Genomic DNA, 17,886 nt, shown 5'->3' with positions numbered 1-17,886 from the left:
AGTAGATGTAGATAAATAGATCTAGAGAAATGTTCATGTTTTATTAAATGAAAACAATAAGGACATTAATAATATTTGTATTTTCATTATATATGTGAATGTGTGTGTACATATATACATATTTATTTATATGCATACATAAACAATACCCAAATTTATATATTCACAGAAAATCACATTCCTATATAGTGGGGAAGAGAGAGAGTAGAATTCAATTTGTTCATATATTAAATACAGAATTTGGATGACATTTATTTTCTTTTTTATTTTTTGAAAACTGAAATGTACATTTATAATTTAGAATGATAGTATGTATACCCTTTCTTAAGGGTTGCATTATGAATTCTTTACTACTGTATCTAACTCTCATCTAGGTCAATGCTTTTCATAGAATAGATAAAATACAGAAAGACAGAGGATAGACATGAAGTATTCTTTATGAGAGAAACAACTTGAGGCGGGAATGAGGATAATATTTTATTACAGAAGAACAATGAACAATGAAAGGAAAAGCCTGAAAAGAAGAAAGGCAGGCGAAGTGAGGGAAATGTGGAAATATTGGTCAAAGGGCACAAACTTTTGTTATGCAAGATGAATAATTCTGGAGATTTCCTGTAAAGCACTGTGACTGTGGCAATGATACTGTGTTGTACACTTGAAACTTGCCAAGAGGGTAGATCTTATTTGCTCCCATAATTAAGGTAACTCAATTAATTTAAAAGAAAAGGTAACTATATGAGGTTATATATATGTCACTCAGTTTGATCGTGGTAATCACTTTACAATGTTTATATATATTGAAACATCATGTTTTATACTTTAAACCTATACATTTTTTTTGATAAATATACCTCAATAGACCTAGAAAAAAAAAGCTCTGCAGAAATGCATACGATGACTTTGAATAAACAAAAATTAGATATATAATCTTAATATGTTGACTCTGATGATTGAATGTCATTGTTATAATAAATTTCATTTTTCAGTTCAATTGTGCCATGGTAACCTCTGGTGATTGTATTCTTTTTTTTTTTTAAGATTTTATTTATTTATTCACGAGAGACACAGAAAGAGAGAAAGAGGCAGAGATACAGGCAGGGGGAGAAGCAGGCTCCATGCAGGGAGCCCGATGTGGGACTCGATCCTGGGATCCCGGAGTCACGCCCTGGGCCGAAGGCAGGCGCTAAACTGCTGAGCCACCCGGGCTGCCCTGGTGATTGTATTCTAAAATAATGCTGCTCAAGTTTTACATTTTGAAAGATGAGGAAGAGAAAAAAGAAGGAGGAGGAGGAGGAGGAAGAGAAGGAGGAGGAAGGGGAAGAGAAAGAAGAGAAGAGGAGGAAGAGGAGGAGGAAGGTACATATTGAAAATGATAGGAAACACCTTGAAAACTATTCTGACTAGTTTATTATGAAGTTTGAATTGGGTGCAGTAACACTATTGGCAGGTATTTGCTGGAAACACAGTTGGGTTGAAGACGACGACAGCTGGAGCAAACCAGACTGGAGTCTGAGAAGGGTCAGAGCTGGGAGGGCAGGGAGCTCGCTGCTGCAGTGACCCCATGTGGAGGTGAAGGCAGGTCCACGGAACGGAAGGACCCAGAATAGAAAACAGGCAGGACTAAGTAGTCCCACAGCTGCTGCCACGATGAGAACCTGAAGCAAACTCAACATTGTGTTCAGGCGAAAGACTAACTGTCCAGTCGCTAGAAACAGCCAATGGGAGGAAGCACTTAGGTTCCACTGAGTTGGTCGGGGCTGTTAGCTTAGCCCAATTACATTAACTGGAACACTGAATGCTTCAGAACATCCATAGATGGAAAATGTTGGGAAAGAGTAAACCCACAAGAGAAGCAGACGTGATTTGAACAATAAGCCAAGAGAGCCCGACCTAAGAAAACAGAACATTCTACATGAGTAGCCAGAAAAAAAAGAAAATAAATAAATAAATAAATAAATAAATAAATAATAAATAAATAAATAAATAAATAAATAAAAAGTGAGGACACCAACTGTTATACCTTCAGGAGAAAATACTCTGCCAGGATTCTCCTAACGAGCGGTAGATGAAGCAATGGGGGCCAGGGCCATGGGGGGAAGAACCCCCAGTGCCCCTGGTGTGATGAGGGGAGCCATGGGGAATGTCGGGTGTCACGGAAGGGCAATCTGCAGGCAGGCAGTGCTGAGGGAGGTCCTGTGTGACGCCGTCAGGACTGGTCGCAGAGCCCACGGACGAGCCACAGCAAGCACCACGAAATGTGAGCAAAGCCTGCGCAGAACTCGGCCGGGAGGGTAGAGAAATGCTTCAGGACAGGAAGGGAAAACAGGGGCTTTAGTGAGCAGTGCCAGGTAACTGAGGTAGGGGGTGCGAGTGGGGGTCCTGCACCAAGGGAGAAACTTTGGTAAAATTTTCAATGCGGAGCTACATGGAGGTTTTCATTTCATTCTAGAGACACAGCAGAGTGTACAGCTGGTGTGGAAAATGATGACCGCAGCCTGGATGCTCTACCTGACGATGCACCTAAATATTCCCAAGGTCACGTCTCCAATGACGGGGTGTGGAGGCAGGCTGAGGTCTAGCAGGGCGAGACGGCAGAGGCCCGGTGTGGGCGCTTAATGATTTAGGTTGGATTCATAAGCCCCATTTTGAAAATCCCACATCTGAAAGAACTTAGTAAAAGCTTGCTTCACTGGAGATGTTACATAATTGTTGCTCTTCTTCCTGAATCCTGCATCAAGATAAACTCATTTTGCATATAAATTTAAAATATATATCTATATATATGCTTGTTTCTGAGGACTTTCAATTCAAATTGAGGGTTTTTTTTGCAAATGTGTGGCAATCATAATTTATTTTTGCATCTTTCATTCATTTATTTATATACATACGCTTATACACACATATGTATAGTAAGATGTGGAAGTTTGGTGTCAGATATTTTTCCATGAAATACATAATACATAATATATATATGAATTTCCATAAAATACATATATATAGATACATATATATGTATGTATGTGTAGTTGAGCATTGTAATCATTATATTATCTATACAGGTCTCTGCAAGTCAGTCAAATGTGATATTAAAACTGCTTCCATAAGGCAGACATTTGAACGGGTCATGTTCTCCCAATGTTCATGGGAGAATGTTAAAACTGATGATTTTAATTCTGATCAAGGACATATAAAGTCAGATATGAGTGTAGCTAACAAAGTTATGCTTTAGGTATTTTAAAACCTGTTTTATTCCATATATGCACTTGTTGCATAAGACCCCCCCCAATACCGAATAGCACCAGACATTGAAACTATTCAGAATCATAAATGCCCTCCATGGATTTTATAAACATGAAATATTTAATTAAGAACACTTTTGTTCATCATGTTAGAATTTAGAAGTGATCCTGTGAGATAATCTGATGGATTCAGTCATCTAGTAAAATGTGTCATGTGAAATACAAGCCTTTTTCTCAACAACAAAAATCCCTATCACAAATAAGTTCAAAATCACTTCATTGACTTCAAGGAAGCCACATGGGGACTAGCTGTCTCCTGTTAAAATAATAATAATTTGCATTTTTCCCTTGTAAGCACCTTAAAAGGAAGGTAGGAATCTACTTTTCCTGTTCCACCTCAGAGATTTACTGTTTCAAGTACAGCTGCTCAGAGTCTGACCACAGAGAGATGGCCGCAGGGTACCCATCAGCATGGCGCCCGCTCCCCCTCCACCCTCCACCACAGGGGCCCCACTAGAGCTGTTGACAGCTATCAACACACTTCACACTTCGTTGGAAATCCGCAAAAACAATTACCAGGTCATTAACACAGTCTTTGAAATACACACGTCAAGCCATCACTTAGAGGATTGTGAAGACAAGCAGAACACAGTACCCAGACCTTTGGAATGTTCTCTTTTTAAGTCTGCACATTGGTGGGAATCACTGAGTGGCTGTCAAAAATGTAGACCAGCTAGCGTAGGGCAACGTGATGTGGGGAAGGCTACTACTGCTTGCAAAATACTAACCACAACTCGAGCTTCATAATGGCAGATGCACCTCTTGTATTATATGTATGATATTCTGATGAAAATGCTATTTTGTTTACGTGGAAACATACGAATACAATATATTTGGCGATTTTTAGGACCCAAATTATATATAGATGTGTGGGATTGGTAGCCAGGAAATAGCTATTTAATATTAAAAAAAAATTATGGTGCAAACCTCTCTGCCTCCCCAGTGACATAAAATCATAAATGCTTGGTCATTTTTACAGCCATTTATTCAAAATAATTTATTAGTCCTCACAACAGGCCATCTACTGTGCAAGAGAGTAGAAATTCAAAGATGTCTTAGGCATAGGCTTATTTGTAAAAGATAATTTAAGTAACTCATTTCACTCGAATTTAAGATTCCTAAAATGTACCTTCACATTTTGTACCATGAAGAAATAAACAATATACTATTTAATATACTATTTAAAAACCATGATACAATGTTTAATTTTAGCTATTAGCAAGCTAGGAATTGGTCACACAAAGCTATACTGATTGGGGAGTTTTTTCTATATTTTAGGAGATGTGACCATCTCTGCTTCTATTGAAATGTGTGGTCAGATTCTCCAAAAAAATGTTCAGAGTGTGGGAGTTATCTTTTTACAACTACACACAGTGAAATAAAACAGCACTTCTTCTACTTGTGGACATTTTCCCTTCATAGGGTAATCTAGGTCCTTATTTACCAGGATAATTATAGTTCTGGCTATTTCCAGCTTAATTATTAACACATTACACTTTAAAAGAGTTTTGGTTCAGATAATAAATTATATGGTCAACCCATTAATTAGCTTTTTGGTTTGCAGGAAAGTATAGAACCTCCACCATAAATCCAATGATGAGGATTGTTTCAATAATTAATAATACCACATTTCACCCTGATACCCAGTTTCTGTTCAGGGAGTATGACAAGGCTCACAGGCCTGCAGCAGTACAATACTTTCAAGATCTGAGAGTTTAGTAGAATGGCTGGGGAAATAAGCTTGCAGAAGCAAATGGTAAAATGAGAGTGGAATGGTGTCAGATGCCCTGCCATGAAAGACGGATCTCATGAAAAGGGCTTTTTCCCACAGACCACAGACAATTATTGAGGATATAATGCTAAAGAACAACAGAGTCGCATTTTACCTTTGTTCTCATTGCTGTAGAAATGCGGGCATCTATGCATTGTGGTGAGAGTTCCCATGAACACAATTTTAGCACAAGATACATATTTGGGAAATAAGTATCAAAATTATGAATGTGTGTGTATTATTACTATAATTCTAATTCAAGGATTTAACCTACCCAGATAAGTTGCTAAAAAAGTGAACATAAAGATGCCTGTAGAAGCATTGTTTATGATTACGGAGAATGAGGACAGTCTACGCGTTTAAAGGGAGAGGCTGAAAAAAAAATAAAAAATAAAATAAATAAAATAAAAAAATAAAAAAATAAAAAAATAAGAAAAATAAAGGAAGAGGCTGATAGAATAAAATACTCTGTACCCATTAAAAATAGCAATTTGTATTTGGATGTATGTATATACACATACACATGCAGATATATATATATACACACACACAAATATAATATATATTCACACTGCATCTACTATTAAAATGAATTATATCTGGATGTATATCAGATATACATTATTACATAATAATATTATTATTATGTAATAAATAATATATTATTATGTATATGCATTACATATATACATATATAAGCAGGATATTATAAAATAACAGCAATCTGTAAAACTGTGGCATAACATCTAAAACTAAAAGATGCCATTATGAAGAACAAGGAGGAAGAGGAAGGAAGGGAATAAAGGAAAGCTATGTCTTTGTGTATGTTTGTGGTTAGAAACATAGAGATAAAAGCCTTAAAAAAGCATGCAGCAACAGTTAGCACGGATCATCCATGGAACTGAAGCATTTAGTTCCTTCGCTTTTTGCTTTCCAGTTATCTGTATCATTTGATTTTGCAGAATGATGATCACATATTCATTTTATTAAATACACATTTATACACACATTTAGTTTCTAGAAGAGATAGTTCCCATTTGTTGTGGAAGATAAATTAGGAAAGTGGAGAATGGAACAAGACGAAAAGCTGAGGGGGCTCACGGCAACACACACTGTGAGGAAAACAAGAGGCCAACCTAGACTAGCTAGGTGTTAGAACAGTGGAAAATGGAAAAGGGACAGTGACTCCAGACGGTACTTAGGGGTGAAGGAAAGATGCTCAACTAGAAGTGTCTGAGGATAAGAGTCTAGAATAAAGGTAGTTGTCTCGATTGCACGACAAGACGAGGGGATCAGAGAAAGCCTGGAGGAGGGACAGCAGATTGGTGAGCAAGAGAGAGCTAATTTTCTCTGTATAGGTCCACTTGCAGGGCTGTTAGGATGCCCCAGAACTGCCCTGGGACCATCTGGACTGAGGCCACCATGTTCAGGTAAGTTGATTAGATAACTGATCATTCTCATCAGTGAAGAGAGTCCTTGAAGCATTGGAAGGTGATACTATAATAGTAGTAGTGACATTAATAACTCAGAGGAGTTTCCATATATGCTCGTTCACCCGATGAACGCAGAAATACCATTAGGTTCTCTATTATCATCATTGTTAAGATTGTTTGGCAAATGAGGAAACTGATAGAGAGATTTTATGGCTTTCGAAAACCACACAGCTAGGAAATGGGCAAAGGCTGGAGCCCAGGTCTTTAAGCATCGCATCTGGTTCTCCTTCCACGATGCCACTGCTCTCCCTGCAAGACCCCAGAGTCATGCTTTTGGGGAAAGATAATTCCCAAATTATAAATATCTCTTAAAGTGAATGGGAGAAGAAAAGGAAGTATATAGAGGCCAGAGGGAAAGGGGAATGAGCTGGAAGGATGGTAGTAGCACTCACTAGAGAGTTCTGTTAGGTCTGAGTGTCCTCGTGCCAATAGTGAATTTCTCTCAAGATGTATTTTGGGTTTTTTTAAAGATTTTATTTATTCATTCATGAGAGACACACAGAGAGAGATGGAGGCAGAGACACAAGCAGAAAGAGAAGCAGGCTCCATGCAGGGAGCCTGATGTGGGACTCGATCCTGGGACTGCGGGATCACGCCCCCTGGGCCAAAGACAGGCGCTTAACTGCTGAGCCACCCAGGGATCCCTCAAGATGTATTTTGGTGGAAATCAGTGGACCATCATGGGCCTAGCGTCCCCGGAAAGGGACATTTTGCTATGTGCCTCCTTTATTTGACTTTATCTAATTAGTGGTTTTGTTGGCTGACTTTCTATCTCTTCCTTCTGCGGCGGTATCTCCATGTAAGCAGAGATTTTAGCAGCTCTGTTCACCACTGTTTGGCAATTATAAAGAGTGTGGGGCTCAAAAATACACTGAATAAGTTTTTATTGCTTTTCCTACATGTATGATCACTAATGTGATTAAGAAAATCACTGAAAAGAAGAAAATAAAAAAAGGAAATGTGTTAGATGCAGGGAGTACTTAATATATAATAAAAGGCAAAAAAAAAAAAAAAAAAGAAAAGGTGACCACTTCTAAGATACGAAACCCTAAGTGGGAAAAGAAAATTAGTTATTTCTGCCTCCTTTTCTCTAAAAATACACACATACACACACACAACTCAGAAAACAAAACTTTCTGCCATAATGACCAAAATTCAATATTTCAAGGAAATTCTAGACATGCAATCATTGAAGTATCCTCTCCTAAAGCCACTTTTATATAAAACAAGCAAACAAACAACTCAGTAAATTATGTGGACTTTTCCCCCAGTAGTGTTACCTGGGTATTTTGTTTTTCTCTGTTTCTATAGACAAGCACTATTTCAGCCTGTATCTTCATTGACTCACACCAAGCAAACCGTTGCCAGATCTTTTGTCTAAAACTTCGCAGTCTGTTTTTCTTTTCTTTTCTTCATTGTTTTGTTTACTTTTTACTGTGGCCTGCAAATTACCTAGTGGCAGATTAGTTGTTCTAAAAATGCCGTCCCCATCATGTACTCGTGTATAGTATTCATCTACATGTGTGTACAGAAGTGTGTGTGTGTAATTCATGTTTGGGCTTAAAATGCACGCAAACCAAAAGCCCAGACCTTGTTTCCTATTTTATTTTGGAGTACCAAGAAGAGACGATAAAAATAACTGCATTTGGTTTAAGAGGGCAGTCGTCGGAGTGTTGCGAGGAAATCAGGGTAGCGGGAAGAAGGGAGTGCAGGCTCCCCTGCGGCAGGCGAGGAAGGGAGCCAGGAAGGGCATCCTCAGAGATTTGAGGAGAGTCTCAGGAGCCAAACTCCGTTCACGAGCAAGGTACAGCTATGAAGCAGTGGTAATGGGATGAGGTTGGCTGTAAAGGGGCCGCCGCAGAGAGATGAACATACTGGAGAGACGACAGGGATGACACAGCGAGTTAGTACCAGGATTAATGATGGTGGCCAACAAGCACCGAGGGAGCTCGTCGTGCACCAGGAAGCAGAGCTGGCACGCAACCTGACTTTCTGCAGAGGTGCTCCGTGCCACACGAGACACCGGAATGGGGCCATTAAGTAGGGTGCATCATGGCCCTGGGCGGGAAAGGTGTCTGTGCGGGGGAGGACGAGATGCTCAGGACAGCGTCACCACCGACATCATGCATCTGATGCTCTCTCCCAACTGGGAATCCCAAATGGATAAATAGAACCTATTGAATGGCATCCATTCAAAGTCCATTTCAAAACACTATAAACTATTACACATAATATTTAGTTCACCCTAACTTTAGAATAATTTGAATGCAAATGAATGCTTTTTCCATACCTGTATGAATTTTTACTTCAAATTATGTAACAAAAAAACCTCCTGAGTAATAAAAGTTAATGCTTCTTCCCCAAAAAGGGATCTGATACACAGCTGTACTTTCTAATAAGCAATAACTTTAAAGCAATGTCTGTTTTTTTTCTTTAGAAAGTGAAAGTTGTGCATTAAATAAAAGTAATGCAAATGTGTGAATTGCTGTAAGTAATCACCTGTTCCCTCAACACCTCTCAAATTCATCTTCTCTTCTCCAATCCTGACACCACTGTTCTGGTTTAGCTTCATATAATCTTTCATAATTATAACAAAGTCCTGATATTTGCTGCTTCCAGTCACGTGTCTTTCAAACCTGTCCACCCGACTCTTGGCAGAGTGATGTCTCCAAGGCGTAAGCACTGCAATGCCATCCTTTTCCTCTGTTTCCCGACACCCATTGTCCTTAGCACAAAATTTAAGCCCTTTATCTGCCCTTCAGGGTCTCATTTATGTCTTTGTAAATGTAGCCATTAATACTAGTAATGAAGAAGAGGGAAGACAAGGAAGGAGGCAGAGAGGAGGAAAAGGGGAGAAGGAGGTGGAGGAGGAGGGAGAAGAGGACGAAGAGGGGAAGGAGGAAGAGACAGGAGCAAAAAGGGGAGGAGGAAGAGAGAAGGAAGGAGGGGAGGGAAGGGCCGAGCACTTGGCAGAAGACGGTCTAGGTGCTTCAGGCTCATGTCACATTCTTCACAAGGGCCTTCGTCAGGATCTAACCATGCTGACACCCTGATCGCAGACTTTCACCCTCCATAACCATGAGAAATAAACTTCTTTGTGCAGAAGGTACCCCATCTGTGGGATTTTTGTTAGAGTAGCCTGAACAAAGTTCAAATGCTCAAAATCTTTGAAATTCTCAGAGTTTGGCATCGATAAAAATGCTCTCTAAGGAGCTCAAACGAAAATTAGGCACTGAAATTATGTCACCCCTGATTGCATTTGAAATAGAAATACACCTATGTGTACATATACGTATGAAGATACAGACATACACCCGTGTATCCGTGTAAGGACCCTAAGGGAAGCTGTCTACGTTTAATCTCCCCAACGGAACCACATGGCTGAACTTTTCAGAGCATTTGCTTATAATTCCTCTAATCTATAACTCACCCACCATATATTACTTTCTCTAGAATTTGTTCATGCAATTTTTTCGTGAGTTTCACCTGAGAAAGCTGAATTATTGAATGCATATATAATGAAAAACATTAATCAATATTTCATCATGGAATTAATTTTTATTGACTACCAGACTAGTATGGCAGGGGCAGTTGTACTTGTGTGTTTAGAAATCTGCTTCTCTATTAAACAGATTCTTCTTTAGGACTTTTTAAATCAATTATTTATTTATTTGAGAGGAAGATAGAAACCGAGAGAGCGTGAGTGGGGGAGGAGGAGCAGAGGGAAAGAGAATCTTAAGCAGATTCCACACTTGGACCAGAGCCCAATGCAGGGCTTGATCCCAGGACCCTGAGATCAGGACCTGAACTGAAAGCAAGAGTCAGATGTTCAACCCACTGTGCCACCCAGATGCACTGAGGAAATTGTTTTTTTGACTTTCTACCTAGAATATACTACACAGCAGGATCTCCTATCATATATATATATATGATATATATGATATAGATATATGATGTGTGTATATATGATATGTGTGTATATATATGCACACATAAAATATATGTTTAAGAATTATTAGTTATAATTGATATATTATTTAATATATAATTTGCTAGATAATATATTAACATATAGTATACATTTAATAATAATGTATAGTGTATTAATATAATTAAGAAAATTATATATTTACATGTATTTTTGAATAGATTTCTATTATTCTTTTTAAGTTGACATTCCACAATATGACAAATTGTAATACTCATGACCGAGTTTCCCATGGTAATTGTATTGTATGAGCAATTTTATGTTAATGCTTTGCATAAACTGACGCATGTCACTTGATTATATAACAATCAAAGCAAATATAAGGCCAGAAAAGTCTATAAATCACAAAGAGAGGATTAACATTTCAACCAAAGAGGAGTTTATTAACTAATCTCCAACTGACACTGGAAATTGATTTTAGTTTTCTATTCTATCTTGTTTCTTAAAAGTTTGCAAATCAAGTCAAACACACAGATTGAGGTATAGCAACACCTCTTATCTAGAATCCTCTGTTAATGCTTCCAGCAAGAGTCATTGTCTGGAAACCTTCATATAACTGCTCTTCTCTCCTATGCACAATATGTAATATACCTTCATCACCATGTGCTTAATCGGGAAACCCCCTTATTTGGAATGTCTCCCAAGGAATCAAATTAGGCCTAATTATACTTAATGGCAATGACTGCTTCTTAATTTGGATGGTAATTCTGCTTAATTGAGATGCCTTCAGGTGTCTAAGTGGTGCTCTAGTAAAGAGTATTGGTGTGTATGAGTGCATCAACCTGGAATGTCTTGTTTCTTTTCTCAACATTTCACCAGAATAAATGAAGAAAGGCAAAGAATTTACTGAAGCAATAGAACACAGGATTCCTGAAATTTAACTTGTTAATTGTTGAGTGTTCAGAATCAACAAAATGTATATGAAATCATTAGAAATATCTATTTAACTGTGTACAAAGATGAGAAAGAACCTGAAATGCCTAGAATGAGAGAAATGTGTAAATCCAAACAGCATACGTTCATTATTTTATTTATTTTGCAGTTTGGCCACATTGAAAAAATCAGCTTCAAAATGTCAAAGAACACACCTTATGCATTTTAACAGATTTTTGTCCCCTGGAGTCTGGTAAAACAGGAAAATAATGGGATCCAAAATATATCAAACACAAAATATGAATCTGATGATAACCAAAACCTCTTTCTTTGACATTGTGCTTGCGTACATGTGGTAGACACACTGGTTATCATAACCATCAGCCCTGCCTTCTGGCTTCCAGATGGTTCTTTCCTTAGGCACCGTAGGAGCCGGACCATGGGCATTTGACTCAGTTGGACCTGAAGGGAAGTCTGCTCGGGACATTCTAGAAAATTTCTTTCATTTTTGAGAAAGACATGCCCCATTTCTTCATTGACCATGATAACGTCATAGTCATCTTGTGACCTCAGCGGGGCGAGCGTTATTACTGCTCTGGATACGGAGCAGGAAAGAGAGGGCAACACCTGAATTGTCAACAAGGTTCCTGAGCTCCCAAATGAAACCTGGAATCTCTCTGGCTCTACCCTTTTGTTATGTGAGATGTTTCTTAAAACTTCTTATAACACCTACAGCTGAAAACATCCTATCGATACACTGAATAACCTATTATTTCATTTCCATATGGCACCCCTCCCAGTGATAATGGAATACATAGCTGCAGAAATAACTGACTTTCTTGCAGAAAAGAGAGCTAATGAAGTGCCATCACAGTGCCGTGAAAGGAAACCCAGGTCCTCATCCTGCTCTAGGAGCAAAATAGCTGTGAAATCTTTAACAAGTACTTTACGTTCCATGGATCTCAGTTTCTCACCTGTCAGGTAAAGGGTGTTCAGACAATAGAAACTCTAAGCTTCCTTTTAGATAGAGATTTCATTTATTCTAGTAGGTATGGGAAAGAAAGAAACTCAAATATATAGACATATCTGTAGTATAAAAATATTCATGATTAATCATATGTGATCAGGATTTAAATGAATTTTGAAAATACTATAAGGGTGTTAATCAAATTTCTTGAAGCTTTAGCTTGGAGCCACTGCCTGTCCTATCAGAACACCATAAGTTTACTGTTTTTTCCTTGCAAAAGACTTCAGTACTTTAAAGCCCTTTATCCGACATTTAGAATTACAAAAATCCCTATCATTCATTACAGCGGAAGCCCACTCCATTCTCCAACTGACACAGAGAGAAAAATATGCCATCAGCACGACTCTCTTTGACTCTATTTGGCTTCTCTGCATGATATCATGCATATCCCAGATCTCAGCAGCTAACAACACACTTGTGAATTCCAAATTTACCTCTACCAGTTATATCCACTTGAATGAATATACAGCAGGCACCTCACTCTCATTATGTCTAAAACCAAACTCATTATCTCTTCCCATTAAAAAACAAAACACAAAACAAACAAACAAAATAAAACCAACAGTGGTTCGTAAGGCCCTTTCCCTGGTTCCAGGTAGGGAGAAATTATATTATTCCAAAGTGGAACAATTTGGAGAATAAAAGAAGGTCATTATTAATAATGGTGTGGGAACCGCAGATGTAGGGCAGGGTGGCCCCGGAGGGGCTAGAACATATGTTCATTCTGGTAAGAGTTTCACCATCCCCCACCAGACCCATTCTTGGCTCTTTCTTGATTCCATTTTGCCTGCAGAGTTACTGTACCATATCCTTAAGAGTTGCCAAGAGAGTAGATCTTAAAAGTTCTTATCACAATAAATCTGTAACTACGTGAGATAATATGCATTAACCGTTTAGCAAATAATTACATTATACACCCTAAAGTCAAACAATATTATACATCAATTATATTTCGACAAAACTGAGGGGCAAAAGAGAACATAGACCTCCAGAACCAGTAAGAGGCAACCAAATGAAGAAAACTTACTTTCTATTTGAATCCTAGACTGGTCTTCTGATAAATGTGGATACACACAGACACACACACACACACACACACACACACACAATGCTTGAGCTTGTCATCTCAAACAGCAAACTGTACGGGTGCATGACACGTACTGGCTTATCCATCTTAAACCGTTGTCTGAGTCAAAGTATTGATTGCATCAGCTACACAGAGGTGGAAGGTGGAAGCCTTACCTTGTCTGGATCCGTTGTGGTAATGACCCACACACAGTGCGCGTTGTCTTCGTACTGAACTGGGTAATTAGGGGATGTAATGATGCCACTGGGTCCCCGCAGATTTGATCCACATGTTCTAGCTAAAAATACATAAAGGTGGTGTTACTTTCTGCAGCATTCTATCTGTGTGGTGAAGACAGAAACACGGACGATTGAACTACGTATTCATTAATGATGATAAAAAGTGGTTCATGAACTCAAGTTGGTAAAGGAAGTTTGCTTAGCCCTCAGGACCCTTGTTTGGTCTCTGCAACTGAACCCAAGGCATTACCGAGGTCACAAAATGACCTCGTTCATTCTGTCAATCACCCCGGCCAATGTCAAATCAAATTGGTCCACCTCAAATCCTACTCTGACTCAAAGAGAGTCTGCATACACATGTGGCTAGACACGGATGTCATAGATGGAGGGGGAACACAGTTCAGGGAGCTCCAGGGACCCCCACTGTGCCCTACAATGTAGGACAACTTCATCTTTTCCACTGTAAATGAGGACAGCGGGACAGATCATCTCCAAAGTGTCTTTCAAGCTTTAGATCCTATTCTGCAATCAACTATGCAAATTTCTTTACAGCACAATGCAAACAGGAACTTCAAATATAGTTGACAATTTAAAGCAAGAAAATAGACACAGTGACTGTAAAAGGAAAGAAAAGGAAAAAAAAAAAAAAAAGAGAAACTACCTTAAATTGAAAGACTAAGCACATTATAGAAATGACATAACCCAACAAATACGACTGTTTTTACTCTACAACAAATATTTCAACTGACCTCCATCTTAAGAAAGATTTATTTTTCAAATCAATAGATAATGTTTAGAAATCAAATGCCAGCTTGCAATGCAATCCAGTCTTCACATTAATAATTTGAACTGGGTTTGAGAACAAAGTAGGAGAAATGGATTTCACAAGAAAGAACTAATGTAAGGGAAGCTCTAGTTCGTTTTCCTTAGATTTCCTATCACACAAACTGATTAAACTGTCATCCAGTAAAAAATGAATCCTAATCAGAACCCATCTCACCTTTGTTCTTTTTCTTGGCTGAGCACCCACTACAGGTTGGGCATTGTTTTGGGAGATTCAGTCACAAAATTAAGAGAACAGGACTCTGGCTTCTGGGAGCCATCGTATAGCTGAGGGATCAGGAGAAACCGTTTCACTGAGCTCCTTCTAACAACCCCCAGGAATATAACACAAATCATACCTATTCCTGATAACAGGCCTTTATTATGATGATTAACTGACAGATCTATCTTTCCTACACGGTTGTGGATTTCTTGACCTTGGAAAAGCATCCTTCTCTTATCGTTAACACCCATATCCAGGGTCTACACAGTTGCTGGCAGAAAAATGTGAAGAGTAGACAACTTTTCAGTTGTAGGATACTCACAATGAAGATAATCAGCTAAAAATTAATCTGCCATACATCAATTAACAAAAACACGGGGGTAACCAACGTTTACAATATCGGCATGGACTTTGCAAATGGACAAGGTTTCTTAAGTAAGATGTGTAGGACAAGATTACTTAAATAAAGCGTATAACAGATGGCCTGGCTTTCAAAATTCAGTAGGTGGTCCTGGCTCGAAAGGTCCTCCAACAGGGAGCTAACTGAATACAAACAAAAACATCCAACTCTGCATTCAAAGGATCTAGTTTGAGGAACATGTTCTCAGAAAGGATTATGAGCTTCCAATGTGAAATTTTCCTAAAGCTCCTTGTTAACAGCATTCATCGGGAAACGTTAGAAGTTAACACTAATAAATGTTGAGTTACAATACCTTTATGTCACATGATCATTCTTTGTTAAATTTCAAACTGAAGAGCTGATACAGACATAATGTCATGTTACTCGATAAATATTTTTTGACTTAATTTTGAATTAATAGTATCAAAGTGCCATTCTAAGTATTTCAAACTTCAAAAAAACACATCTGAAGAGTGAGTGAGTGCAGTCAGGGACTAATTTGTTACAACCCCACTGACAATTTGTGCCCATCCAGTCATTAGCCCCAGCTGTCACTCTGCTGGAAGGTTCACCAAATCTGACATCCCGCCAATGGCCTTGCGTCCCACGCGTCTGCTTTGAAGCTTGACCCTTAACTTGACTTATTCAAATTGCCTACCAGCTCTCCATGAAATTCATCTCACCATTGCTTGGGGAAATATGATTTTTAGTGATTATATAGTTTAGTGAGATAACCATTAGTAAAATATTTGTAGGAAAGGAGTACATTTCCCACAGTTTTGTTCATATTTAGGACTGGGTTTCGCATAGTGACTGATGAGTCCAGTCTCTTTGGAAGTATTTTTCACCAGAAATTGTCAGATTAATCTATAATTTTTTTTCTTTTTGTCTTAGAAGTGTATCTCTATTTTTGTGATGTATTTTTTCTAATCCATTAACTTTATCTTTCCCATACTTTTAGTCAAGCCATCAAATAATTAGCAGAAATGAAATATGTGGGAAAATCCAGGGCATATCCCCTCTTTTGATGATTAGAACAACACCTAACATTTGATCATTTTCCCCATAAATACTTGTAGTTTTTAAATAGTAGAACGGCCTCAAATAACACAATCTAACTATAATTATTTAATTATAATCCTCCACTTGAGGAAACTGTTAAAAACAGCTAGGACCTTAGTCTTTGTGCTTCTAAATCTTCCCATCCTCATCATCTGCTTCTTTATTAAATGATGATACTATCGTCATCACACCAATCATGATTCATTAAGTGTTGCTTTCATTATCAGGGCCCTGCTACTAGTCAAGGATAATTCTCAGATTTTGCACTGGCAACTACTCAAAGTTCAGTCATCTCTGTGTAGAGTCTTTACTGAATAATAATGATGTATTTTGATTTATCACAATTTCTATGTATTATTTATCCAGGTGCACATGGTGCTTGCCATTGCACACTGGACGTTGTCTGCTGAATCTCCTGCAGACAGTCTGTGACCTGTTTTTTGTTTTCTATTTTGTGGTTCTGTGGTGGGGTTATAGAAAGTGGTCAGTTCCCTGAATTATAGAGCCGAGTAAGCCACACTGCTCGCTCCATCACACCCAATAACTTCCTCCCCATCAGCTTCAAGCACCTGAAGACTAATTTCCTTCATATCCACTGCATGTCACATTTCTTTTAAAAGCCTAATTTTCATGAAGAATAAGAGGAGCTAGAAAGGAACACAGAATAGCCTGAGGGACAAGAGAGGAACCAGGATTATAAGCTCCACTGAAATGTGTCCGATGGGTGGGCATCATACATGGCAGAGCCCTGGTAGTGTTCAGTTAGGGTGCATCTGAGCCCCAATTCCTCCCCAAGTTCTTGTTCCCTAAGAAGATGAGGAAGCAGCCAGACTGCAGGGCAGGAAGGAGGCAGAGGAGTTGAGGGGACCCCCCAGGGCATGCAGACCCTTCTAAAGGAGGATGATTAGCATCAATTTATCTGCAAACCACGTCTGTGCTGCTTTGCCAGTGATTTTTCTGCTATAACTGAATGGGAACTCAACCAACGTAGTGGACATTCATAAAACCATGCTATAATCTGATTCAGGTGGCTAGAACCCTGAAGATTTGCCACCCTGCCTGTCTCTTTCCACTTCTAGACTCTGCTGACTCCTCAGTGCATCCTAGGAGGATCATGTGACTTTTCAGACTAGTGCAAACCTGTTAGCTTAGCAAAGCTGTCCTGATGGTGACAGAGCAATTGCATGACGCCCTTGGGGGCAAGGTGGGGGGACTTGCTCCCAAACACCTGCTTCTGTACTAAACAGGCATTCAGGTAGTCATCATAGTGTTTCATTGGCCAACCTAATGAAGTAATGATAATCTTGTAATGTCAAGCTAGGTTTTACAGCAAGATTTAAATACATTACCATAGTTGAAATGTATATGTTCATATGTATTGTAGTTGAACACCACTTTCCTTCCTGCTAAGGTCTCTCCCTTGTCAACATTTTCCTGGAAGTATAACACCTAATATAAAGGAATACACACTTAAATGCTTAATAATGCTTAATAAATGGTCTTTGGTACTCATCATGACCTAATGTACAGCTAATATTACTCATGTGGCAGTGCTCTAAACTTGGAACTCAAATTTTTCTTATATGTGTTTAATGTTTTTAAAATTAAATGGGCAGCCCCAGT

The 17,886-nt window shown here is 38.6% G+C and overlaps 1 protein-coding gene across 1 annotated transcript in view; it reads right to left on the bottom strand.

The window, feature by feature from the left end:
• The window catches only part of CSMD1 (CUB and Sushi multiple domains 1), a 1,850,581-nt gene that overhangs the window by 503,478 nt on the left and 1,329,217 nt on the right, over positions 1-17,886 (bottom strand). The window contains exon 14 of the mRNA XM_038560546.1: positions 13,694-13,815. Within this exon, the coding sequence (XP_038416474.1) occupies positions 13,694-13,815 (122 nt within the window). The remainder of the gene's footprint in view (positions 1-13,693; positions 13,816-17,886) is intronic.

The sequence above is a fragment of the Canis lupus genome, chromosome 16, assembly GCF_011100685.1.
Source record: "Canis lupus familiaris isolate Mischka breed German Shepherd chromosome 16, alternate assembly UU_Cfam_GSD_1.0, whole genome shotgun sequence".
NCBI classification, from domain to species: Eukaryota; Metazoa; Chordata; class Mammalia; order Carnivora; family Canidae; genus Canis; species Canis lupus.
Note: the sequence above shows the minus strand (reverse complement) of the source record. Positions and strands in the feature narration are given on the sequence as shown.